Source organism: Micropterus salmoides, unplaced genomic scaffold (assembly GCF_014851395.1).
Source record: "Micropterus salmoides isolate LMB-PRFRI ecotype aquatic unplaced genomic scaffold, ASM1485139v1 Ms_hic_scaffold_15, whole genome shotgun sequence".
NCBI classification, from domain to species: Eukaryota; Metazoa; Chordata; class Actinopteri; order Centrarchiformes; family Centrarchidae; genus Micropterus; species Micropterus salmoides.
The window spans coordinates 19,430,282-19,456,565 of record NW_024040596.1 but is presented as its reverse complement, the minus strand read 5'-3'; the positions used below and the strand labels follow the sequence as shown (position 1 = coordinate 19,456,565).

The following is a 26,284-nucleotide window of genomic DNA, read 5'->3' as shown; positions in this document are numbered from 1 at the left end:
AGCATTTTTATCCGATATATTTAGTGACGGGGATTGGAATGAGAATTTCAAGAAATCTCTAGGGGATGTTGTTGATGCTGACTAGCTGTCGTCCACCGTCTTTTCTCAGTTTTTTTTCTCAATATCTGCCTCCCCTTCAACTCATTTCACTCTCTTGCCCTTGACTAGAGTGTGTGTATATTGGGAAAGTGTACCACTCTGTGATTTTGGGGTGAATCTGAGGCTGCATGTAGTTTACATAAGAGAGCATACAGAAAATGTATGTATTATCATATGCCACAACACACCAAATAAGGACAATTTGTCACGGTCCTTTTTTATTGTGTTCCATCCATTTTTAACCACACAGATGGATGCACCTCCCTTTGCTATATTAAGCATACACAGAGACACGCATGCACACACAGCATTGAAAGCAATCTCAAAATATACCACAAAGAGCCACTTAATCTAAATAGTTAGTTAGATAGTTTAAAAATATATCGTAATTTTTTTGTACAAAGCAAAGCCACACTTGTCCAGTTATTGCTTGTCTTGTTTGCTCCCTTCTCCTTCCTGTGTGCAGAAAAAGGATTACACAGTACCGGGTGCACCATTTTTATGCTTGTTTCACACCTTGTGGGGGAAGAATCATGACTGACAGGACTTGTATCAGATTCTCCTGCAGCGATATCCACATGAAATCTTCACAAACAAGATCTGTCTTTTTCTCACAGACACACACATACAGTACGTATGCACACACAAGCACTTTCTTTATTTTAATTAAAGCTTAAAATGCCCAAACTTTGAAATTGAAAGTCTGTAGAATAATGCTGTTTTGTGTGAAAGCCTTTCACTCAATCCACTTTTGGATTTAAGAAAATTCTCATTTGATAAACTCAAGATAAAGACTAGGTTGCTTTAACTTTGCTGCTCATCATACGTTGACATTTAAAGAATATGAGGTTTTCACCTGAAATACAACATAAAATATGCCAGCATAATCTGGTTTATGCTTATGCTTCCCAACCAAGTCTCAACCAAAGCAATAAGGATGCCAACTGGCTGCCATTGAGTAGTGATTATTAAATGATTTTTTATCTAGTAGACACAGAATGGCAAGGTGCAAACATACAGCAACACAAATATTCTATCAGCAAGCAGATGAGGTGCCTTTTTAAGTAGAATTTTTTATGTGGGGATAGTGAGAGCCCAGCCCACATGTTTTCACAAAGTGATGGGGCATGGTCTTATTTTGAAGCACAATGACCACACAATAACCGTTATCTGTAGTTACTAAGTGTGTTCCCCCGAAAGCTGAACATTAAAATATTGCTAAAAAAGACAAAAACATGACAACTGTATGACGTGATGAGGAGACTGTAACGATCTTCAAATGAATATATGAAACAAACAGAAATTGCATACTCACATTTTCCACATTGTTTTCATTTGTAATTAAGAATGCTCTTTAAAATGAAACCGTGCTTTTGTAAGACAAGATGGAAAAGGGGAGATGATGCATGCTGTTGTTTCCCTTGGTAACCTCATGCTTTTGGATGAGTCCACAGAGAGAAGACTGGTGAGAACAGACGGTGATGTTAATAGGAGGTTTTCTAATTCTAATAATTTCGCTGTCAATTGTGCAAACTTTTGACGTTCATGTATCCCCAGACTCTCCGCATCTCCTGTGTTTGATGGTGTGCAGAGATTAATGAGTTTAACTGGGATGATGTGGTTATTTTGCAGCAGTCTGGTGTTTTGTTGTGCATGATTTCATTACATCAATCCCAACTTATCATTGTACATAATGGTACTGTGTTTTGGTGCTTCTGCATAAATTGGTCATAAAATGTGATCTGATCTTCATCTAAGTCACAACAGTAGACAAATACAGTCTGCTTTAACTAATACCACACAAACAATTACATGTTTTCATGTTTTTACTGAATATACCGAATACACCTGTTCTCATACGTTTTCCTGCGACTGTATCTGTGATGAACAATTCCAAAAATTACATTTTAATGAAAACTAAATAGATACTTCAGATAACCCTTTCTGACCAAAACACCAACACCTCAACTTGCCTCTCCTCCCACCTGCACAGGGCAAAACAAATCAAGCAAATGAGTAAAGTGCACTTCAGGGTGAGGAAAACATCAACATTTGGTATCGCTTCTTGTGCCAGACTTCACCCTGCCTTGAAAATAGAGCACTGAGAGAACAATGGGCTGTGCTGAAGATCAGAGTGTGTTATGAAACATCAAACACACTCTGACTATGACTTATTCAAAAAGCACTCCAGATTGTTTCTTATTCTACAAATAAAACATGGTGGTGGCTGTCACACAAACACACAAACCAGCTCTGCTCAAAGCAGTGGCATGTGAAAGACAGGGGGTCTATTCAGTGGATTCTAGGAGAAAGAGATGAGACAGAAAAGACAGAAATGACATTGATGTGAAAGTGTGTGTCTGTTTGTTTATATGTTTGTATTATGCGCATGGTTTTGATTGTTTCTTTATTTTATTTTTTTTGCCTGTCTGTTCATTCATCTGCCCTTCTGTCTGCATATCTGTCAATCTCACTGTGTGCTCTGTGCATCTGTGCTGAATTTGGACAGCATCTGCAGAGTGTTTTCTGTGCAGGGTTTGTTTTCCTCTCCTCTGGCTTGGAAAGTGTTCCTCTGTCTGAATCTGAGTGCCAGCTCTGTGAAGCCAAATTATCCCAAATACTGTGAAATCAGCTAAGCATGCACCAAAGGTTGATACAAATCATCTTCATGACCCTGTGTAGCACATGCAATTTTATGGTTTCTCTAAATCTGATCACTGTTCTTGGTCTCTCACTCAGTTTCACTCAGTCAGGGTTTGCTTGTGTTACAAGCAATTTTGTTCCCGAATGTATTTTCTAATAGAGAGCTTCTTTTATGATTATTTTAAAAGGCATGACATAGTTTTCTGTTTATATCCTTATTCGACATGAATGCACTTATTGTAAGTGCATTCAGTACTTTTCCATTTGCGTCTGCCAAATGAACATAATGAACTATAATTGGTATCTACAATTGTGCTGGCTAGTAAAACTCAACAACTCGTTATTTTAAAGAGTCATTTAATTCCAGTCCGGAAAGCAGCTTTTCACTGCCCTTTTGGAGTACCTTTGACCAAACCCGACAGGGATGTCTCAGTGTGCTGACACAATGTGGAGTACACTGTGAAATCACTGCATCATGGTGAATATTTAAACCACTGATGATCAGCAAAAGCAAGGTTTGTACCTGCTGTTAGTTTTAAAAGAATAGTTCGTAGAGGATTTTGGCACTCTATACAACTTTACCTTCACTGCACATCCAGTTATAATTAGGTTCAAAAGTTATCCTTTCCAATTATACTGTTCACCTGGTATTCATCTTTAGCCTGTGTTGGAGTCATAATCAGTCTGTGTGGAAGTCTGACTCTAGGAGACGCCAGGCAGAAATAAAGAAAGGGTGGATCTTAAATCTCATTTCCATCAGGCGCTGTGACCAACTCTCAGCCGTGGGGACGATGTCAATCACTCAGATTACATGGATTTGTTCCACACCCACACATGCATGAGGGCAGAAATGACACACAAAGTTGTGCACACGAAAAGAAACACACACTCATGAAAACACTTAATCATGCTCTTGTGCTGTACAAGGCACACATTCAGTCAGCGGGAGATATTTTTCACACCAAATCTTGCCAAGTCTTGTAATGGTACATTTATTTGTGAACTTCAAAAAATGACACAGTGATGGGAAGACTGTTAGCATGTTAATCCACAGAGAGAGGGGCAAGGAGGTACATATGTGATGTAAATGTTAAACCAATATTGCTTGCTGTCTATAAATCTTATTCTGCGTAGGCTTGTGTTGTTAACAGTGTATTAAAGGCATATTGGAATATTCAGCTGATGTTATGCTTTCTTGTTGGTAAAGTGGACAGTATCTCTGCCTGTCACACAGAAGACTGGGGTTTGATTCCCCAATGGGGAAAAAGTGCTGGTTTTACTTGTAGCTCAGTCCATGGGCACACGGATGGCACTGCCGAGGTGTCCTTAAGCAAGGCACCAAACCCTAACTGCTCGGGTGTGAGTGGGGTTGTCACAATATATATTTTTACTCAAGATAAAAACATCATGGTGATAATAAAAATTATAAAACAAAATTATAACAGAACTATATCAGTTGAAACTCATCATTGATTATAATGCTTTTAACATTTAATTGGTAATTACGTGCTTCAAAACTTCCTTTTTATGAAAATGTGTCAGAAGAGAATAAAATATTTTAGGCTATTTTGACAATCAAATGATAGTTTAAAAGTAATTAACTTATAAAAATTACTTTTTGGCATATTTGGTGAAACTGTCACTATATCCTGACAGAAGCACATGAGACAGATAATCTGTGAATTTGCTCTAGGCTCCTCCTACTGCTCCTAATGCCATTTGTGTCAAGTCAAAAAAACGGATCAGAGCCAGGAGCAGTCTCTAATGCGATATCAATCAGTGCTCCTGAAGAGAGCATGCGCTCGTTGGTCAACCTCCTACCTCGCGCATGATCTCACGCAGTCAAGCTCAATATTTTCAGCGCATGGCTTATGAAGTTTTGCAAACACAATGGCTGAGAAACAACCACCAGCAATGAAAGAACTACCCATTCCTCCTTTGCCAACAACAACGTATAGTACAACACAAGTGTGTGAACATGGCTCTACACTGAGCTTCTGTCTCATTATGTTCAATGCCATGGCGCTTGTATCGATGAGTGGCAAAGAGACATGATGGCAAATGATGGGGAATAACAGTGGAGAAAATTACTGTTAGTTTCTACTCTAAAATATATATTTTCTCAGTTATCACATTGTGATATTTAAAATGTTTAACAGCTGCAACATCTTCAAAATAGCCAAACAGTTACATAGAAAATAAAATACTTCTGGAGGTAGTGTGTGTTAGCATTTACACTGGTGACACATTGAATGACTGTAGCTTTGTTATTTACTAAACAGGGTGACATTTTGATGTTCTGTTGTGCTTAACTGAATGGGACCAGTACGGTGCTGACTGCCTGGGTTGGGGAGTAACGGATTACATGTGATTTCTGTGATGTTTTTCTTTTGTTATAACACCTAAGATGGTCAAGGTTGGACCCTTAACTCCTCCACTAACACCTGCTCTCATCATTAAGACTGATTACTGTTTGCTGCCTGGTCTGAGGTCTGTCTGTGCACATTACTACCTCACCCATTTAAAAACAATAATGTCTTAGTAATAATTCACCCTCAAGATCAGTTAACGTCAACGCAGACACCATTCTTGTGAGGTACCAAGGGTTACAAACTGCTTTGAGAATAATAATAGATCATCATAGTAATGAGACTGCTGTGGGGTTTGACAGCAGGAGAGGAACTTAAAAAGCTGCTCCTCCTTCTCTGTAACTTGAGAGCGTGCGAATTACTCACCTCATTGTTCCAGTCCTGGTTAATAGTCTTCCTACCATCTGCTCAAACTTCAACTGGCTTGACATCATAGTAGTTTGCTGGCTCAGAGGCTAATGACATAGACATGCCAGGCTTTTATAAAACTGTATTCTCTCTATGCCTGGCTAATATTTGTACATCTTTTTCAACAGCCTTGCAAACAGCAGTTCAATTGCTCTTGACACTGCCAATTTAAACTGCAACTGTAGTCATATGCTGTATATATAACACCTGGAGAGAAAATGTGTTATTTCACCTGTACACTGGAAATAAAGGAAGGACTCTACAGGGAGGTGAATGTACATTTAATGTAGGCAGAGGATGTTATGTTACTGTGGATATTTTAATTCAGCAAGAAAAAATGTTAATCGCCATAGACAAACAATTATGAAAGACATGTCTATGGCATGTCTTAATAGTCAATAGAGCCATATATTATATTTGAGATTGCATGTGAATTTTTTACCTTTGAAACAGTAGTTGGCAAACCAGTCTCATCACAAGGCCCATTAGTAGCTGCTCTAAAGCTTTTAATCATGTCTCTTTTAAGGACTTCTTTTCTATGTTGGATAGTTGAGATTGAAATCCACTCCCCGTCATTTACTTTCATTCTTCTCAAGGATAAACTTTCAATCTGCATTTTTAAGCCAAAACAGACACAAAGTCCTTAAGGTGTGCAGAGAATGCAAGTTTGAACATCCACAAATAAGGGTGTTGAGCGATTTGGCTGAAAAATCTAATTGCAATTTTTCTGCCAGATATTCGATAAGATTTCGATTGAAGTTTTGCTAAAGTTCAATATTCAGTGCCAGTCTAATTTTCACTGAAGCCACATCAAGTAGCACAGAGCAGATGAACCAGGCAGAAAGTCAGACACTGAACGGCATAGAGAATCTGGTCGATTTTCAAAATAAAACACCCTTTGCAGACTCCTGATCGTACATCAACAATAAACACAGTTAAAACAGACCACAAAAACACAATTTAACTACGTAGATCACTTAACCAAAGTAGAAGCACAAAAATTAAGGACAACTGAACAAATAAGCAAAATCTGAAAAAGTCAGCAAAATGACAAATTAACAACCTGTTAACAACATGTAGGCTAAACGCTCCGCTGCTGAAACACTTCGGTGTGAGTTGACGCCGGACAAAACCGTGTCACAGCCGCTGTTTGTGTCTGTTTGGCTGGCGCCATTATCCCGCACGTTTCCTCTAGTTACATTTGTGTGTGAGTAGGACCATAACAGGAGGCGCATGGCGCTTGTGATTGGCGAGCAGATCTGTCACACAAGGATGACAACAAAATGAATTTGAAACTGCATTAAAATGGGTCAGATGCGCTGTATAATTATAACCTACATTTCAATCGCTGTCTTCACGATTAGCTAATCACGTTCTTTCAAATCGCAAAATGAAAACGATTAATCATTCAGCCCTACTACAAATCCATGACATCTGGGCAAACTCTATCTGCTGATGAAGATCTTGTGATATAATTGAAAGCTCCAGTTTTGTTTTGCCAAATAGAAAATAATAGCCTACTTTCTTTACCGGAGCCTGGGAAAGCTATTTTTATGTGTGACATAATCTAAGTGAAGTATTACAGCAGGCAAGGCAAGAGAAAGATTACATGGTAGGGGCCAATCTGAAATAGAATAAAACTTTTGTGGTGTATATGCTGGGGGGAACAACTGTCATAAGAACGAATGGCCACCATCTTGCAACACCATGTCCAGCTATTATACTGCATCCATGAATGGGATGCAATGTTGCAGGTATAACACCACCCGCTGGTGTTGAAATAGTGGAAGAAGTAACGAAGGTGGCTGTGAGAGCTTTTGAGGGAGTTTGGGGGACTGCTGCACTTGGATTAGAATGAGACAGCATGAGGCCTCCAACAATTTCCCGTGATTCCCAGGGAGCTCAGTGGAGACTTCCTCTCCAGGCAGCGGCTGCTGGCAGCATGACATTCCTAGTTAGCAATTGATCTGTGGGATAAACTAACAGCACGGGGGTGATTTATAAACACAGGGAAAGGGAAATGCTGTATTTGTCTCACACCCAGAGATACACAGTTGTACAGTATGTCATTTGCACAGGATGGTTACTTTGCATGTTTGCTACAAACAATTAAGTGTTACTATACAGTAAAATACTGCTGAACCAAAACCTGTGCGTGTGGGTGTGTAATCACACGCAGGAGGTTCCTATTTTGTAGGTACAGCGTGTATTCTTTGTAGAGCCTGGCTGTGCACAAATACCAAGCTGAGAGTGGCTGTTGAACTTTGGAAATGTCAGCCTCTGCTCCTGACAGACAGTACTATCAGTTCATTCCTGGGTGTTTTCCCATCCTCCTTCCCTGCATGCCTTAAAACTTTCCTTGTCCAGAAAGTGACCTACTGAAATCTTTTGAAGCTGTGTCTGGGTTGTGGGCCGGATAACCACAGAGGATACATGCCCTTAGTTCAAACATAAACAGTCATCAAAGATCATCACAAAAAGTGGAAACCCAAAATGTGATGCAATCCAGCAGAACAGTCTTGCAATGGATAAGAAGCATTTTGTTTTGACTATATCAGAGAGCTCCTTACTCAAACATGTGTGTTTGAGGCTGTAGTAAGGTACTATAATTGCCTTCTGTTCCCTGCACTAGACTTTGGGGAGCTGTCCATGGTGCTGTCACATGCTAAGCAGGATTAATGAATACATACCCCATACTAGTACAGTTTACCTTGCACTCCTGCACATAATTCCTGCTGTGAAACAGGGAAAAGTGTCTCCTTCACCTCCATCCCCATAACATCTTTCTCCCAGTGCTTCCCAAATCACATGCCCCGGAGCCAGAAACAGCATTGGCTCTCCCAAGAGGAGTGTTTCCCACCATACAGTTTACAGTATAAGCTGCATGATGAGCCTCCCTTCATCTGTGGACTGTTTACATGTTGCTGTGTGGTTCACTGAGAGGCAGCAGCATGTGATTGCTGCGCCCAAGGCCTTTTGAGAGTGACACTTCAGAGGAATGCAAAATAAACATGCGCATAGTAGATGCCAGCAATACTCTGTCTTTATGTTCACCAACTTAATACACACAGTTCATGTACATTAAAGGCATTTTGTACTTGATTAGTCTTACAGATAGGTCGCTGTCTAATTTCCTGTGAAGGACCAATGAAGTATACATCAATCTGTCTGTCTGTCTGTCTGTCTATGAGTGGTAGAAATGTGTCTCTTTATCACCTGGCACCACTACATGTAACCTTGGGTTTCCATTTTTCACTTTTTACCCCTAGTTCAGCAATGACTTGGAATGTTAAATATTTCTTAAATTGCACAAAAATACCACTAGCATCATTGAAATGGATTTTTATTGGTGTGTGAACTATCACCTTTTTCTTTCTTCTAAATATTCTCTGAACCAAAGAGATACTCCACCAATTTACTGAACAAAGACCCTATTGGCTTCTCACTGGCACCTCCTTACTTCTTCCACATATCAACTCTCAGCAAACTGAAGTTGTTGACTCCTGACCTTCCTTCATATCCAGCAGCAGCTCTAAATAAATGTTACTGTCAGCCTCTCACTTCCTTTTTCCTTCTTTTCTGTCATGGACACGCAGTCTCGAGGGGGGTTTTAGGAAGCTCTTGAGTGCCCTCATGTGTTCATTACTGTTTACTTGCTTTCAGAACAGTGTACTGTATGTGCGTGCTGGTGATATGAGCATATCAAAACATTTCCTGAGATTTTCTTGACTCTGTGTTAAAGGAAAGGCTGTCTGTTTTAATCACAGCTGCACATGCCACAAGGTTTGTTGGAGATTCCGTCTTCCATCTCATCAGCCTCAGCCACTTTTGACATGATTTTTGTGCATGAGAAGAATTGTGAATGCTCATGTCAGCAACAAAAGTGTGTTTCTGTTGATGACACTGACTTTCAAGGTGCAGACATGTTATGGTACAATATTCTTTGGGCCGTGCACGTGAAATGCACACCCTTGACAAGCCAGCAGGACAATCAAGCATAACAGCATGTCATCTCCTGTCTTTTCAGGAAGTGCTTTGAACCTGACTTGCCGCGCATTTTTTGGCTACAGCGGTGACGTCAGCCCACTCATCTACTGGATGAAGGGAGAGAAGTTCATAGAGGACTTGGACGAAGAGAGAGTCCAGGAAAGCGACATCAAGTAAGAAACACAGCTGGAGTTTCAATCTAGAGTAGCAGGCGTGGATAAATTCACTGGAAAATATTAAAGGACGATACCAATGGTTTTGCATGTTTTAGCCCATTAACTCCAAATTGCATACACTAAACCAGCAATTTTCTGGATATTTATTTGCTGCCTTCCAAGCAGCTGCTGGTTTCCATTTATTTTGCAATGATATGAACATCATGCACAGATTCGAAGAGTGTTTAAAATCAGTATTTATTAATTTTGTCACCTATATTTTTGTATTTAAATAACATTATTGTCTTATGGAAATGCACTTTCAAGTAGGTGGATAGGATAACTTACAATGTGCATTGATTCATTGTGCACTGTGACAATAGAATTCCATACATCACATACATAGCAAGATAATATCTATGTGAGTGAAGAGGAATACACATTCCTGTAATTCATCTGCAGGAGTAATACTACTCTTTCACTGCATTCCAAAATGCTTTCATCTTCACAAATTCTTTAAGTGCAAGCTCTTTTAACACACCCCATGTATATTGGCATCATTAAAAGCTTTTCTGAACATTGTTGCTTCAATATGGCTATATACTGTATCGTCACAACAATATTAGTGCCAGTGTATTGTATTGTACCTGAGTTTGATACTGATTCGTTGTCCCAAGCTTCATTGCATTTACCAGCTGTCGAAAAGTCCACAAGAAAAAAAGCAGCAAACCTGGACAGTGAGAAAAGAGAGCTATGCTGTTTTTGCTGTGTTTACGTTGTTTCTTGCATTAAAAAGTTTGATCAAGTCTCAAGTCAGGAATGTTGACGCATCCCTGAGTGCAACAACAAAAAGGGTTTTCAAACCAGTCCTTGTGAGCAGCTGCATTACCTGATCTGGCAAAAATGATGATTATCTAACACAAGCAAGTTTCAAGTGTAAATATTTTCATACTGAAATTAGCTTAAAATGGTAGCCGTTGCAGTTGTTATGTAAGGTACAGTACTGTCCTTTACGTTCTTGGCTTTCATCTGTCATGGCTGATGGTCTAATTATTTTACTTATTATATTACTTAATTGGCATGATGTTTTGATAAAAAAAAATACAAGGTACTTAAACAAGAAAGAAAAAATTGTATATGTAGTAATATTGTAATAAATGGTATTTTAAATGGGTAATTCATGTAACTTAAACTTAAACTTACCGTAAGTACTGCAGGGTTTAAGTTAGTTTCTTCTCTTAAAAGAAGTCTAGAGTTTCAACGAGAAATTTGGGAAGAATTCACTTTAATGTTATAGTTTTTTGGAGAGTATTAGAAAGTAGGTCTCTGCCTCCATTTAAGAATGTGCTAACCGTTAAACACATCTTTTTAAAAAAGCAGTTTATGTAACTTGCCCTCTCTTTCTTTCTCCTTTCAGTGTAACATTGTAAACTGTGCCCAACAAGCCTTACTTTCAGGGCTCTAAGACATTTCAAACAAGCCCATTTCCATGTCTCTCCCTCCTTGTGATGTAACACATTTAAACAAGTCCATTCCCTGGTCCATGTGCATGTTTCCCATTAGGGCTGTTTGGAGAGGCTGCAGCTCTGGGGAGACAGCCCTGTCAGATGGTTAACAACCACCATTTTTCACACGCCGCCACTATCGCTATCTCCCTCGCTGCACCCACCTATAGCAGCATGCAGATGGGCCACAGGGAGGAGGAGAAGAGAGGAAGAAGGAGGGATAGAGCAGACAGGGAAGAAGTGGAAAGAGTAAGAAATATGGTAGAAGTCACTTGGAAGGATAGTTTAGGGAGACACATCTGTGGTAGTGAGTTTTCTTGTGCACTGATATGAACTTGCAACAGAAACAAACCCCATTTTAACCACCAACGCTGCTCTCCTGCCTTTCTTTTTCTGTCTCTCTCTTCCTCCATTACTCCCTGACAACAGGATTCCCCCACTCACTGGCTAAGGGGTTATGTTGTCAATAATTCATACCGATATTTCATTCAGAGGATCAATAATGTATTTGATCGTTCTCTCTCTGTTGCTGATGATGCTACCAAACAGGGGTTTTTTTCCACATCCAGCCATTGCCTTGGTTTCACTTCCTATAAAGTCAGCCAGAGATATGGAACGGGCAACGACGGGAATAGGAGAAACTAAACATGAACAAATCAGTGCTTACCCTGCAGCCAAACTGTCTCCGTTTTAGATGATACAGTAGGCATGCTTCTAAGGGTTACCTCTCTTCTTCAGGCCAGCACCCACACACTTTTAGTTTTATTACTAATGCATCAGCAGCCAAACTTGAGCTCAGAAACAAGAACTCATACCTTGGGCTCAGAGTTTCTGCAGGCACTTATTTACCCAACTCTGAGCCTATTGATTTGTAGGAGTTAATTTCTATGGTAACCCAAGCCCATAAATTCTCATTTTGCCTGGGACAGGGCTATTGTTGTTATCATAGCATGGATGACTGGACATTAGCATTAGCATAGCATGCAGAGATTAATAAATTAGCCAAACAAATCTGGCTCAGCATAATAAAGAAGGTGATCGATATGTTATTGACCCGATTCAGTTGTTGTTTTGCAGGTGTGCGTTCAGTTGAATGCATAAAAGGCATGAATACGTTGGAAATAGATCACTAAATGAGCAAACACAGCGGTTTTGCTAATGAGGAAGGGACAGGTGCCTGCAGCAGCCATAGTTTCGAGAACATGTTCATGAAATCTGATTCACCAGTGTAGGAACATCATGCAGTAGATGTACTGTAGCTGTAAACAGTTCGGTATAGTTGAAATTCATCCCAGCTGTTTGTGTGTGTTTGTTATGAGCTCTCATTCATATGTATCTCTGTGCTTCACCTGGACCTTGTCCTCATCAACTCTATTTGAGGGTTCAGGTTGAACTGCGGCAGGCTTTATCCATCAGGCTGTATGGCAATGAGCTGCGTTGGCTCATATAGTGTGATAATGTGAAACCAGAGGCTTCAAAGTACCCACCACTCCCTGGAGAGACATGAATTATTCCCGTGCCTCCTTCTCCCAGCGCCCCACCCCATTGCACAACAAACTCAGCTGAAACTACAAATATCATCAGCGCTGCCTCTGCCTCTCCACGAAGAAGCCCATGATACACTTTCAATTACGGCCAAATCTTCCCAACAAGCTGTCCTCATGTGCAGTTTATCGGCTTGAAGGCAAGAGAGAAGAGAGATGCTTGAGAGTCATTATCCCCCTACATACTCAAACACACTCACACACACACACTCTCCTCTTTTCCTTCTCCCACTCCTCCTTCTCAACACATAGCCGTTATTTACACAGATGATACATGCCGGTACACACACACACTCTCATACACACAGGCAGAGAACTCTTTCTCATTTGCACTTTGTTTCCTCCAAAGTGTGATTTGTGCTGAAAGTGCTGTAAAAGTGGGGTAAGTAGTGTGTCTTAGGTATGAGGGAGCATTATGTCCCTATTCTCACTTCCATCAGACTCAACCAGCCCAGCGGGGGACACTCATTTACTTTGTGGAATATTACATTCTCTCCTTCTCTCCGTTACCATGGTAGCCGCTATAAAAAGATTTTCTTCTGATCGTCATTATTTGATTCCACCCCCCTGCATGCTCCAAGGAAGAGCCCTTATTGATTTTAATTTCTCATATGTTTTGAGTGCTGAGAAAGAAATTAACATACCATGAAGTACTTACAGTAACACAAAGGGGGCTTCGGGGAGGTGCAATTGTACAGAAAACACGCTGCTCACTCGCATTTTATGGTTTGACCCTTGTGAATTGTAACATAATATCTTCTGTTGTTGCTACACTCTGTATCATGACCCTTGAAGCCCCGTCACATAAAATACATGCTACTTGCCATTACATTTACTTGCACTAACTTATTAAATGGTCTTATACATTGATTGAGGAACTTGTTTAAACAGGGAAAGCTACTTCCCATCTGTTGTTTCCAAAACTGGTGCTGCAGAGAGGCATTGCGCAGAATTATTTGTTTATTTTTTTGTCTTGCAGGCTTGTCAAGGAGCATCTTGGTGAGCAGGAAGTGGCCATTTCCTTGACTATTGACTCCTTGGAGGAGGATGACCTGGGAAATTATTCCTGTTATGTGGAAAATGGTAACGGCCGTCGCCAAGCTACCATCCAGCTCCTCAGGCAGGGTAAAGACTCTTTGACATTTCCCACTGCAACCTTGAGGAGTATTAACCCCTTAACATCTAGTTTTTGAATTTTATTTCCCAGTAAGTGGCTTTAAGGCTGGAAAAATAATCTTTTTCCTCACTCTCTGACGCTATGTTATATATTCTGTATCGGCATTTTCCAAATCTTCATTAAAGCCGCATGATGAATGAAATATTCAAAGCATGGCTGCACCATTTCATCAAATAGAAATATTCTAGACATCTTGTGCCTCATTTTATACACATTTCCATAAACTTCAACCTGACATATTTGGCATCTTTGGGAACTCTAGGATCTCCACTAAAATTTGAAATAAAACTGCAAAGGATTTGCTGCTTCATTGAGGTTTAAAGGGTTACAGTTCCTCTAATCAATATTTCATAGTAATAATGGATTAAAAGACTGTGATGTGAAACGGGTCACTTGTTGTGGCAAAATCCAAAGAGTTCTATCACTGTAAATAGGCAACTGCTATCAACTTTACAATATCAGCTTAGTACTATATATTAATGTTGTGTTTACAGCTTGCCCCCAAGTGGCCACAAAATTAGATTTTGTAAGTTTAAAGCAGTCAGGTGTACACAACATAAACACATCTGTTTCTTTAATATCACTTCAGATATTGGAATATTCTTTTAAATGGATAAAGACGACTTCATATATCTCCCTTCATGCCCCCAGAGACCTCACAGCACTCTTTTTAACATCTTTTGTTTTTCCTTTCTTGTCCTTCCTTGTTTTTCTTTTTCAATCCATGCTTGTGTTAACAATCTCCATTTGGCCGTGTCGTTCCTTTCTACATGTGCTCCAGCAGCTGTGTAGCTATTTTGACTCTCTAGCATGACTTTTCTGAAGCTCTTTTCATGCACTGGTTGTCACCCTGCAAAGAGAGGTAATTTGATGGCTGTTTAAACAGCAAATTGGTTCAGCTTTTCCCAACAGGCCAATAAGTTTAGCATACAATTACATTTTAAGTCGTTATCTGTCTGTCTCCCCGCTTTAATCTCTGTCTTTGTGACCATCTTTTGTAGACAGCCCACTTCCATTTTAGAGGTCTTTGCAGACTTTAGACGCATTCATTTAACTCTCTCTGTCAAGCAGCATTTCCGGCGAGAGGGATGCTAAGAAATACTTCGAGTGAAGTTCTATCTATGTCTCCCACATTGTTCTGATGTTTCCCCTCCCAGAATGCATAAGCCCTACAGCAGGTCTGTGATTGTCTCAAGTCAGCCTGCCTAAGGAAATAGAAAGAGGAAAGGCAGATGGGAAGAAGTGACCAGTGAAACATAAACAACTTAGAGAGTGAGGATGATTGCTGTTAATTAGTTACAAAAATTGTATATTACAGAGCCAAAACAAAAGTGCTGTCTTTCTGAGATAGTATTTGTTGTTGTTCATGAAAGAAACGTGTGCTGACTGATACAATCTGTCTTTACACATTACAGCACTAATTCAGCATTTTGGGAAATACCTATATTCAATACCACTCTCATGTCTGTACTGCGAAAATGAAGCTATTGCCAGCAGGAAGTTAGCTTAGAATAATGTCTCGACTGACAGGCAACCAGCTAAGACTCCAGGAACTGAGGCATTGTGTCTGATCAAGCCAGCAGGTAACCCCACATAAAACACATTTTTACACTTTTGTTAAATAAGCGAAATATCACATGTACATTTGTGAGCTTTAGAGGTGCTGGTTGGTAGAAATGTTATCCCTGGACCAGTCAGCTGTTTCCCCCTGTTTCCAGTCACATTGCTAAGCTAGTTGTAGCTCCATTTTTGCATCCACCATTGTGTCCCTGAGCAAGACCCTTAACCCCTAGTTGCTCCAGAGGTGTGCGACCTCTGACATAAATAGCAATTGTAAGTCGCTTTGGATAAAAGCGTCACCTAAATGAATAAATGTAATGTCTCCGGTGCAATTTGAACATGTTTTGATTAAAGAAATAGTTTATAACTTTATAGTGATGCTTTCAAGACTTGTAAAGATATTTACCTTTGCAGTATACATAATATGTGATATTATAGAGGGTGCATTGTGGTTGCCATGGCACCTGTGCGGTATTTCATCCCATAATGAGAAATAAGGTGAACCTGTTCTAGCTGAGCCAACCAGGTAAATGCTTCTTTCTGCTTAGACAACATAACTCATCCTTCCCCAAGCTAGGTCTCTGGGGAGACGGAGAGGAGATAATAGAGAAGGGAAATGAATGGAGGGACAGAGGGAGAGATGGGGAAGAGGGGGAGAAGAGGTATGATGGAGAGGGGAGTAGGTAAGATGACTAAACTCAAGCCCCTTGTTTTGAAAATGCCTCCATCCATGTCCAGGTTGTCCCATTGTGTCCCACTGTCCCACTGTGGACGATAGCCAAAGTGCAGAGCTGGGTCACTGCTGCACTGCTCCAAAGAAATGAACCAAATTTCTCATCATCTTCTCTTTTTTCATGTGTCTCCCTTCTGTGCCCTCTCATTTTTCATAAGTCGTTATGAGCCCCATGTTCCTTTCCCCTGAAGATTGATGCTGCTTTGCTATGAGCTAAGCTCTGAAAATAATAATGATTGTCAAGACTTCTAGCAAATGTAAATGTGTCCTATAAGTGCCCATCCTTTGAGTTTACACAGGGAAACGATGACAAAAAAAATATTAGTCCAACATGCTGCAGTCAGTAACACTGTGTATTCACAATATGTATACATGTAGTTAAATCCATGATCATCTCAGCACTTTAAAATATATTTCTGGTCTGTGTGTCCTCAGCAGAGCTCATGTACACCGTGGAGCTGGCAGGAGGACTAGGAGCCATCCTGCTGCTACTCATCTTCCTCATCTCCCTTTATAAATGCTACAAGATAGAGCTGATGCTTTTCTATAGGAGGCACTTTGGCAGCGAAGATGTGGATGGAGGTAAAGACAGCACAAAGCATCACAAAGAAATACTCTCTCTGTTTCAGCCTGAAGCCCTTTAACCTCCATCTTGTTCTCACTTTTTTTCACCGGGCCTTGTTGATCCAAAATTCAATGTCAGGCGAGCATAGATGGCTGTTTATGTGCCTGTGTGGGTTTGTTCTCATGGATGTGAATATGTTCAGTTTGTTTACCAATGTGCGTAAGGTTTATGTGTGTGTGTGTGTGTGTGTGTGTGTGTGTGTGTGTGTGGTGTGTGTGTGTGTGTGTGTGTGTGTGTGTGTGTGTTCTGTCAGAGCCTCTATCCATAACAGAATCCCTGGTACATACAAATATCTTCTCCAGTTCTATCTCAGAGACAGCAGCCCATTTCCTCTCTCTTTCTCTCTCTCTCTCTCTCTCTCTCTCTCTCTCTCTCTCAACTGTTGGTGTAGAGGTGCACGTGATTGTGTGTGTACACTGCTGCAATGGCTGCATAGGGAAGTGAGGAGACAGATTTTCAATTTGTTGCCCATTTAAAAAGAGATCTGTCTCAATATATCATGGAATGATGCCCACCCTCCTCTGTTGAAGGCCAGATAGCGGCACATGGGGACTGGGCAGGCCCGAAGCTCCTTCCCCAAGCGACAAATAGGAGGCGTAAACAGCCTGAAATTGAAGAGCAACTTTTTGTTTTCTCTACAAAACATAGTTAACTTTTGCTTCAGTTAAGGGTTCATCTGTTAGTGTCCCAGTATCCTCCCATTTTGCTTTGTATTTTGACTGCTCTCTTTTTAAAAATTCTGGAAAGACTGAACTAATTTTTTAATCATTGGATTGTTTCTACAGTAGCATGAATTATCTATTACACACTGTTTTGTTGACTCAAACTTCCACATGATTAAGTCATACCGTCAGGGACCGCCAATACAAGAATTTCAAGTTTGCTAGGTGGTTAATTTGCATGGTTGGTTGCTAATTTGAAAGCGTTGTTTGATGTTTGGATCCTATCGAGTGCAGCCCTGGCCTTTCCAGTGAGTTTCAAAGCTGCATGTGCTCCTCAAAGCGTTTGTGAAAATGCCCCTCTTTCCTTTTTGGCTTACCCGCACTCTTCTACAGAGTATAATGAATAGGACTTACTGAACATGTCACCAGTACTGCTTTTTTCCCATCGTCTATTTTCTGTCTTTTCAGTTCTTCCAACTGTCTTCTGGGAAATCATTTCGAGGTGTGGAAGAGGGTTTTGCTTGAGTCTTGATTTGGGTATTTTTATATCTACCCAAATTAATTTCTCATATACACTATTTGGCAAAAGGTATTTGGACACACATGTCCAAGATGGTTTTCTGATATGGGTGTGGAAGAACGTGGCCAGCCTCAATCCCATCCAACACCTTGATGAACTGGAATGTATAAGCCAGGCCTTAACACCCAACATGACTGACTGACTTCACTAATGCCACTCTTGAGGCTGAATGGGAGCAAATCTCACAGAGGCGTAGAGACTGTTCTGGCAGCATTTTACAGAAGTGATTGAAATATCAATGGTGCTGTGTTTTGAATAAAAATTAACTTTGTAGTCGATACAGAAAAGTAAACTGATGCAGTCAAGTACAATAACAATCTTTTTTTTTACTGTAGCGTAAAGTCAGACTACACTATATTCACAGTAATGCAGCCTATTCAATAAAAACCAATGACGGTGATGATGAAAAGTCATTCTTATTCTACACTGAAGTGCTGACTTCTGATTTTTTTTTTGCTTATAGCTTGTATAATCTTTGAGGAAATGACAATTACATACTAGTGATTAAAATATAGTAATGAAATATATACAAAATGAATGTATTACAATGTTGCTTTGATAAACGAAATGTGTGATGTATTACCTAATTTGATTGACATTTTCATTTTTTGTGCTTTGTATATGAGATTTTGCACCCAAAATCTGGAGAATATAATTTTATGATTAGGGTTTTATACGTCAAACAGCTGAGAAAGTTGAGCCAAAGTAATTGCGAAATGCTGTAATGCCTGCATGCTGTTGGAATGAGATCTTCTTAATCAAATATGGGTGTAATGTTCAGGTGTTCACATGCATGTGTATACAAGTTTTTGATTGTGCCAAGAGGAGTTTAGGGACAACGTGCTTTCTGTGCTAAATGTCACCTTTTTCATGAGCTACTCCCTGTTGCTTCTCTCTCTTTTTCAGAAAACAAAGACTACGATGCGTACCTGTCCTACACCAAAGTGGACCCTGACCAGTGGAGTCAGGAGACCAGGGAAGAGGAACGCTTTGCCCTGGAGATCCTCCCTGATGTCCTGGAGAAACATTATGGCTACAAACTCTTCATCCCAGATCGAGACCTCATTCCAACAGGAAGTAAGCTCTGTGACTGTCTGTGTCATACATGCTTGCACACGTATGTCCACGTAATAAATTTTTGGAATGTGAGGGCATTTACAGTCACTCATATACTGTAGTTGTTGCAATGTTTGGCACATTTGTTACACGTCAGTCACTAGCAAGGACCACGCCACAACAATGTGAGTTTAAAGGCTTAATGAAACAAGGACGTACTTGTGTTGAGAATAAATGAATGGAGGTGAGGAAGAAGATGAACATGGAGGAGGAAGTTGTCCTTTTAGGTAAGTGTTGGGATCCATCTCAGTTGTTGAGTCACCTGAGTCGATTGCGAGCCCCCAAAAAAGTCAACAGATTTAAATTTAGCTGAGGTGCGCTTAACAGACATTATGATTGTTGTGAATGTATGAGCCATATGCCTGAAATGACCAGCGACTGAGGACTTGAATGGTTTGATCTGAAATGCTCAGTCTGGCTGCCGTGGAAGCTGCACCAATGTGGAAAGAATGACTGGAACAGTGTTCTGAAGATATGCAAGATATCCGGAGGACTCAGTGACAGTGGCTGTGAAGCCAGACTCCAGAGGCCATCATCCCTGTTTGGATGAGAAAGAGTGGGTCTTGAGGTGAGGTCTTGGTGACATACCTTGAGCAGATGTATTTGGTCAGCAACTCATGGAGGCTGAGATAGGAGTCTAGACGGATAATGTAGAAGCTCCCAGATTTTACTTCTTGGGAGAGTGAATATGAGAGAACCAGAGGTATAAATTCAGAGCACTGCAAGGAGTCAAAGATGGCCTGCAAGAGCATGGATTCTAGAGTTACAGTAGGTCCACCATGGGGGATGAGTAGCCTGAATGAAGAGAATGGATGCAGAGGCAGAGAAGGTCAGAAGTGAGTTACCAGCATTTTTCTGTGACAGCAGGTTCCGGTTTTCACAAGCTTTTTTTTGGCATGGAAACGCGAGAATGGGAGGTATAGGGACAATGGCTGCCACTAACTAGTTTGTTGAAAAGGCTGATAAGCAGTAACCTGGATGGCAGAGGTGCGCATTTGCAGAATGGAATGACTGTGGGTGATACAATTGTGGATGCAGATGATGCCTAGAGAGGGAAAGGGCAACTGTTATAAGGTATAATATGCCTGGAAACAATTCCATCCTGTTAGACGAGGCCGAGAGAGTGGCTAGGGCGAGGTTGTTAAGGATGGCTTCTTGCTAGGCATTCAGAATGTTTTCCAACTGTGGAGATAGTATTTAGATAGTGTTTAGAGATAGAATGTTGTGGCTGAAAACGGACTGGAATGAATGTCCGATTCTGGTGCCGAGAGAACAAGAAGTGGAAAATCAATCAGCGATGCTGAATGAACTGGTGTGGGGTAGATATTCATGTGCGTCTGCATATGAACTGCGTGATGGCTGGAGAACGAGATCGACCTTTGTCTGGGAATTACACAATTCTGCAAATAAGTGCGAAGCACGGTCTGTCATCAAGAAAACTAAGACCAGCAGGGGAGGATGGGTTAATCAGGTATAAGTAGGCTTGACAGTAGATTAGAGGTGTGGTTGAGGCGTGGCCCTGCTCCCAAACCTATGTTAACTAGTTAACTAGTTAACTTCATTATTTTTAAGTGTTTGTTGTGTGTAGTTTGTCTTCAGTTTTGCTTTTCACTGTCACTGTCTTGTGTTTCACTGTTTTGTGTTGTTTGGGCCGATTCAAGCAAGTGATGAGTGGATAATTATTTCAAATTTCCAAATAAAGGGCAAAGGAAAATACAATATTCAGTCAACAAGAATCTTTTTTCTTGTATACTCTCGCTCTGGATAAAAGATCATAGTATTTCATGCTGGCTCTTCTCATATTATGTACAACAGATATGGGAATTCAGTGTACAGTTTGTACCAGCAGCTGATATATTGAACAAATTTTTCATCCTTCCTGGTTTTCATCCATGTATTAATAAATCCGTGAAAATTCTGTCTGAACATATTCTCATGCGTGCTAACTCTGCTTAGTAGTCCGTATGTGCCAGTGGTACACAGTGTGCTCTAGTTAGTAGTGATGCTGTGTGTTTGTACTGTAGGCTTCATGTGGAACAGATAAAACGCAAACACGTCCTAGTTGGTCCACACAGAATTAAACATCAGTGGGAAATGTGTGAAGGCTCTGGGCCCTGCTGACTGAGCTGCCTCTTTCCTTTAATCAAAAGAAAATTGCCGCTAGCGTCAGTGCCAGGCAAATCATTGTAGATGAATGTCCAATCAGGGAAACATGGTATGTGATTAATCATATCTGAAATAAAAAGATGAGTGAGAGAAGATGCGGCCACTTTTACAACTGTGTTGAGCATGTTTCTGTGTCTGTACTGTGTTCTTCCTGTGACCTGAATGTTAAAATGTTTATGTTTAGGTCTCACCAATGAGCATTACCAGGATGACACACGACTCTTTGGAGGTACTCGCCCTCAGTCTTTTCCTCTTGTATCAGCTGCTGTCATGTACCTGCTCCTAGGAAGTTTCAAAGAGACGCTTAGAATGGCACTGTTCACAGTTCAATAGTCAGCAACTCAGCCTAATCCTATAGACTGTGCAGCTTTATCAATCACTGCCCCCCCCACCCCCCCTTATCTACAGCTATTTAGTGCTTAGCTTAGTCTGTGGGACTCCCCTCCAGAGTATTGATTACAATACACAGAATAATACTTACTGCAAAAGAACAAAATAAACATTTTCAACTGAACAAGCACAGCTTTTAGATATTTATCTACACACGTATATACAGTCAGTATGTCTTTCTCTACACACAATTAACTGCAGACTAAATGAGTGATATTATACTAAATACTGGAGGTGGACAGCAAAATAGCCACCTGTCATTGTCTTGTGTTTTGTGTCAGTATGTTCATCCATCATTGTTAAGTGTTATGTGGTTTTGTCCTCATCATTAAATCATATCTTTAGCTCAAAACAAACTGAATGTAGATTATTCAAAAATTCTGCCATTCTTATGTCTTATGCATGTTTGTTCTTTCCTTTCTTTACCTCTTGTTTCCTGAAGCCTACATAGAGGATGTGGCGCGTTGCGTGGACCAGAGCAAACGCCTCATTATAGTTATGACACCCAACTATGTCGTGCGGCGAGGCTGGAGCATCTTTGAACTGGAGACGCGGTTGCGCAACATGCTGGTGACTGGTGAGATCAAAGTCATCCTGATTGAGTGTGCCGAGTTGCGCGGCATCATGAACTACCAGGAGGTAGAGGCTCTCAAGCATACCATTAAAACCCTTACTGTCATCAAGTGGCGCGGCCCCAAGAGCAACAAGCTCAACTCCAAGTTCTGGAAGCAGCTGCAGTACGAGATGCCGTTCAGGCGTACAGAGCCCATGCTCACTCACGAGCCTGCGCTGGACGTCAGCGAGCAGGGCCCCTTTGGAGAGCTGCAGACCGTCTCTGCCATTTCCATGGCAGCAGCCACCTCCACTGCCATGGCCACCGCCCACCCAGAGCTGCGCTCCACGTTCCACAACACCTACCACACCACCATGAGGCAGAAACACTACTACCGCAGCTACGAGTATGACATACCCCCTGGAGGGACCCTACCACCTCTCTCCTCTCTGGGGAACCAGCACACCTACTGCAACATCCCACTTACACTGCTGAACGGACAGAGGCCTCCTGGGAAGAGCCGAGAGCACAGCCTGGAGGAGGCACATGCTAACAATGCCATGCTCCCTCTGCTGCCAAGAGAAACCAGCATTTCCAGCGTCATCTGGTAATGATGAACAGTCAGGGTCAGACATGGCAGGCTCAGTCTGGTTGCTCTTAGAAACACAGTTTATGGTCGTGATTATGGTGGATAAGTGTTTTGGATCCATTTGGTTCCAACTGGTATTTGGACACAGTTTCCCTTGTTTTTTTCAAGTGGACACCGCCTCTGAGGATGTTTTCTATGTGGAACTCAAGGATATATAATAAAGACACTGTTTTACCAACTAGTGAGATACGAACTCGCAAGAACTCCACATTAAAGGACCTACACACTATGGCAATTGTGCACACCCCTGCAGACACATACACACACAAATGTCCATACATACAAACAAAAGGAAAACAGGGTCTTGTACATATATTTCAATTTATTTGTAGCATCAGTGTTTTCCTGTTTTTTCCTTATTTGTTTTATTCAATTTAAAATGTTTGTTGCCTTCTCTACTGTAGGACTTTGCTTTAACTTGTTATACAGAGTTGTATATTTTTTATTGGTTTTTCTTTTTTGTTTGTTTTTTATTCTAATTTCAATATGCTTGTTTGGAAAGCCAGTATGTCATATACCTGCGCTGTTGTGTTTTTTGTTTGTTTGTTTGTTTGTTTTTAAATCCTTGTGTAGTTTAAGAAAACATTTTTTTACATTTTTGCAATTGCCTGGACATTTCAGGAGCTTCAAGGAGCTGAAACTTCTCTTTGTTTACCTGTAAAAGGTGTATCTAGTTTAAAAGTAAACTCTCTTTTAAAAAAATCATAGAATATGCAAAAAGAAGGAGGAACTGGCAAAAAAGTACCGTCCTGTGGGACCGAGAAGGAGGAGCAGTTGGGGGGCCGTGCTAGTCCTCTCCAATCAGATAGACCGATAGACTGGCAGATCTCTCTCTAAAGCTTCATATTTTCTATTGAAACAAACAGCCTTGCTGTTTTAGAGTGATAGTGAAATGCCTCACCTTAAAAATAAATCTGTAGATTATTTTAAAAAGAATTCTATTTTTATAACTGAAAAAAGTTTGCTTGAGAAGTCATACTTATTTGCATTTCATCTACCATAGAAAGGGGATTTGTGTATAAGTGTTATGCTGGTTTTGTACACTTGCAATGTGGTTCCTGGTTTGTCAAGAGGTGGCTTTTGAATCCCACATGAAAAAATATGTCCTCTACTCTTCTAGATTCAAAAGTAAAGCATTTTTAATGTTTTGGTTTTTAAAACATAATATTATTCCCATCCTGATAATTACTTTGGTTCATATGGATAGTTCATGTTTAAGGAAAGAAAAGAATACATTTGTGTTTTGAAAGACTTTTTAAATATATTTGAAGGTGTGATTTTTGAGTATGCATAGCAAATAGATATGTATTCTATATATAATATAGATATTTATATAAATATATAAACACAATTTTCACTTGGAAAGAAATGTCTATCTTTATAGAAACACAATCATTATCAGTTGCCCTTACTTTCTCACTGCACATTAAAAACATTGATTTCCTTTTGTGTCCAACTTTGACCATTTGTTGGCAGTAATTCACAGCATCTGCCTCACACACTGATGATGACACTCGTAAAAATCCCCACCTGCTTTTCTGATTATTTTTGTAAATAACTAACAATAACTAGCCCTACAATTTATTGGAGGATTAAAGGGTGGAAGTAACTAATTACATTTACTCATGTTACTGTAACACAGTCGGTTTTTGTTTACTTTTTTAAAACCGTTACAGGGTAAACAAAAGTCCTGATAAACTGCTGGGAAGGATACTGAAGGAGCCAAATCAGCAGCTGCAGCACGTTCACTAACTGAGTGTCAGAGCTGCAGTCGTAGCTGGACTGGTAATAGCAGTGAAAAGTACAAAAATGCGTTCAATACAATATTCTAAAATTAAGGATCACGTCATTATGGGGTGAAGTTGTGGTTAGCATTATTGTACATCGGCGTAATTAAACAAGGTTGCATCTACCTTAATTAATCACAGATTTAATGCATCATCCAGTCAGCACTTTACCCAAATCAAACACACCCATGATGTTGCTCCAATGGTGCACCTGGGTCTGGCTAAAGAAAACATGCTAAAATGCTCACATGGAGTGGATTCTCCACGAGTTTTGTGTTCACTTAAGAACTTTTACCTTCTGTGAGCTGTGTAAGTTTCTTCTGTGTGTGACAATAATCCCAGAAAACAGGTGCGACTCCAGTCTTTCAGCTCAAGTGTTAAAAACTTTGAGAAGGGCAGTGGGACAGAAAGGCCAGTGTGGACGGGAGAATAAATGAGCAGAAAATTTTAACCTAGAGCAGGCTTAGAAGGACTTTGCAGTACACAAAGCTCTCAGAAAGTCAGTCTGACAGGTGAGTACAATAATAAAACTCACTGATTGCTCTAACTCTCTACAGATGAGAGCATCAGCAACAGGTGTGGGTGTCTGCATGTGTAAAAACTGCAGTTTCTCATTTGCATATATAGGCTATGTGTGATTTTGGCTGCAGTCGCTGTGGAGTATGTTATTTATACATCTCTGTGGTGTCTCCTTTGGTGATGCTGTATTCTACTACTGATTCTAAATAGATGTCAGGATGTTTAATTGATGGTGGCTTAATAATACTTGTTGCACTCACCGAGGTGTCCATAGACTTTTACAAAGGCATGGAATTTATTGTCGGTCATTTTTGATTAATGATTTAGTCAAAAAACACATAATTGTCTGAGTTTCGTCATCTTTTCCAATTAATTTTACTGAGGCTATAGAAGGCGATTGTATATGTGTAATTGATAATCGGTTGTACGCTTAGGCTGCAAAGTGCCATATATAGAGTAGAAATTTATTGTTGGTTTGGACATGAGGACTCTGTGGCATGACGTTGTTCCACTAGAATATAGTTTTGCATATTTCTCTTCAGATAACCCAAAACAAACCTCTAAGGGAAGATTGTGAAAAATGCTTTGCAAACAATGAATCATGGGAGAAATATCCTATACAGTACCAAAAGGAGAGTAGGATGGAGCTAAATGCCCAGGCTATGTTTGGACTGTTAGTGTTCTTTATTTCCAATTATTCTCTTGCTTTCAAGAAACACATTACACAACACTAACAAACATTCTCATTTACAGCAGAATGTCAGTGCAGTGTGCAAATGAGAAAGGTCAACAATTAGCAGCATGTAATGATGGTGGTCGTGTTGATTTTAAAATATGCTGATATAAGGGTCTCTGAGGCCTTATAGTCTAGAACACTTACCATGCAATTGCCATTTCCTTGGTTTGATACTGGCTGAGGACTTTTGTTATGCGGGATGCAACTTGTTCTCTCACCATGTTCCTGTCTGTCTCTCCTGTCAGATAGAGATAGAGAAGATAAGCCTTTAAAAGAAAGTGCTGATATAAGAAACATTTTGGCTTAAAGCCAAGGAGGCTC

The 26,284-nt window shown here is 40.3% G+C and overlaps 1 protein-coding gene across 4 annotated transcripts in view; it reads left to right on the top strand.

Annotated features, from left to right (window-relative positions):
- il1rapl1a (interleukin 1 receptor accessory protein-like 1a) overlaps positions 1-25,518 on the top strand; it is a 173,494-nt gene extending 147,976 nt beyond the window's left edge. Inside the window, exons 7-12 of one of the 4 annotated variants that reach the window (XM_038720888.1) lie at positions 9,547-9,679; positions 13,690-13,835; positions 16,619-16,762; positions 18,954-19,124; positions 21,514-21,558; positions 22,162-25,518. In XM_038720888.1, the coding sequence (XP_038576816.1) occupies positions 9,547-9,679; positions 13,690-13,835; positions 16,619-16,762; positions 18,954-19,124; positions 21,514-21,558; positions 22,162-22,883 (1,361 nt within the window). In that variant the 3' untranslated portion in view covers positions 22,884-25,518. Of the gene's footprint in view, positions 1-9,546; positions 9,680-13,689; positions 13,836-16,615; positions 16,763-18,953; positions 19,125-21,513; positions 21,559-22,161 lie in introns of all 4 variants that reach the window. The other 3 variants (XM_038720887.1, XM_038720890.1, XM_038720889.1) reach the window with 3 other exon arrangements.
- The last annotated feature ends 766 nt before the right edge of the window (positions 25,519-26,284 follow it).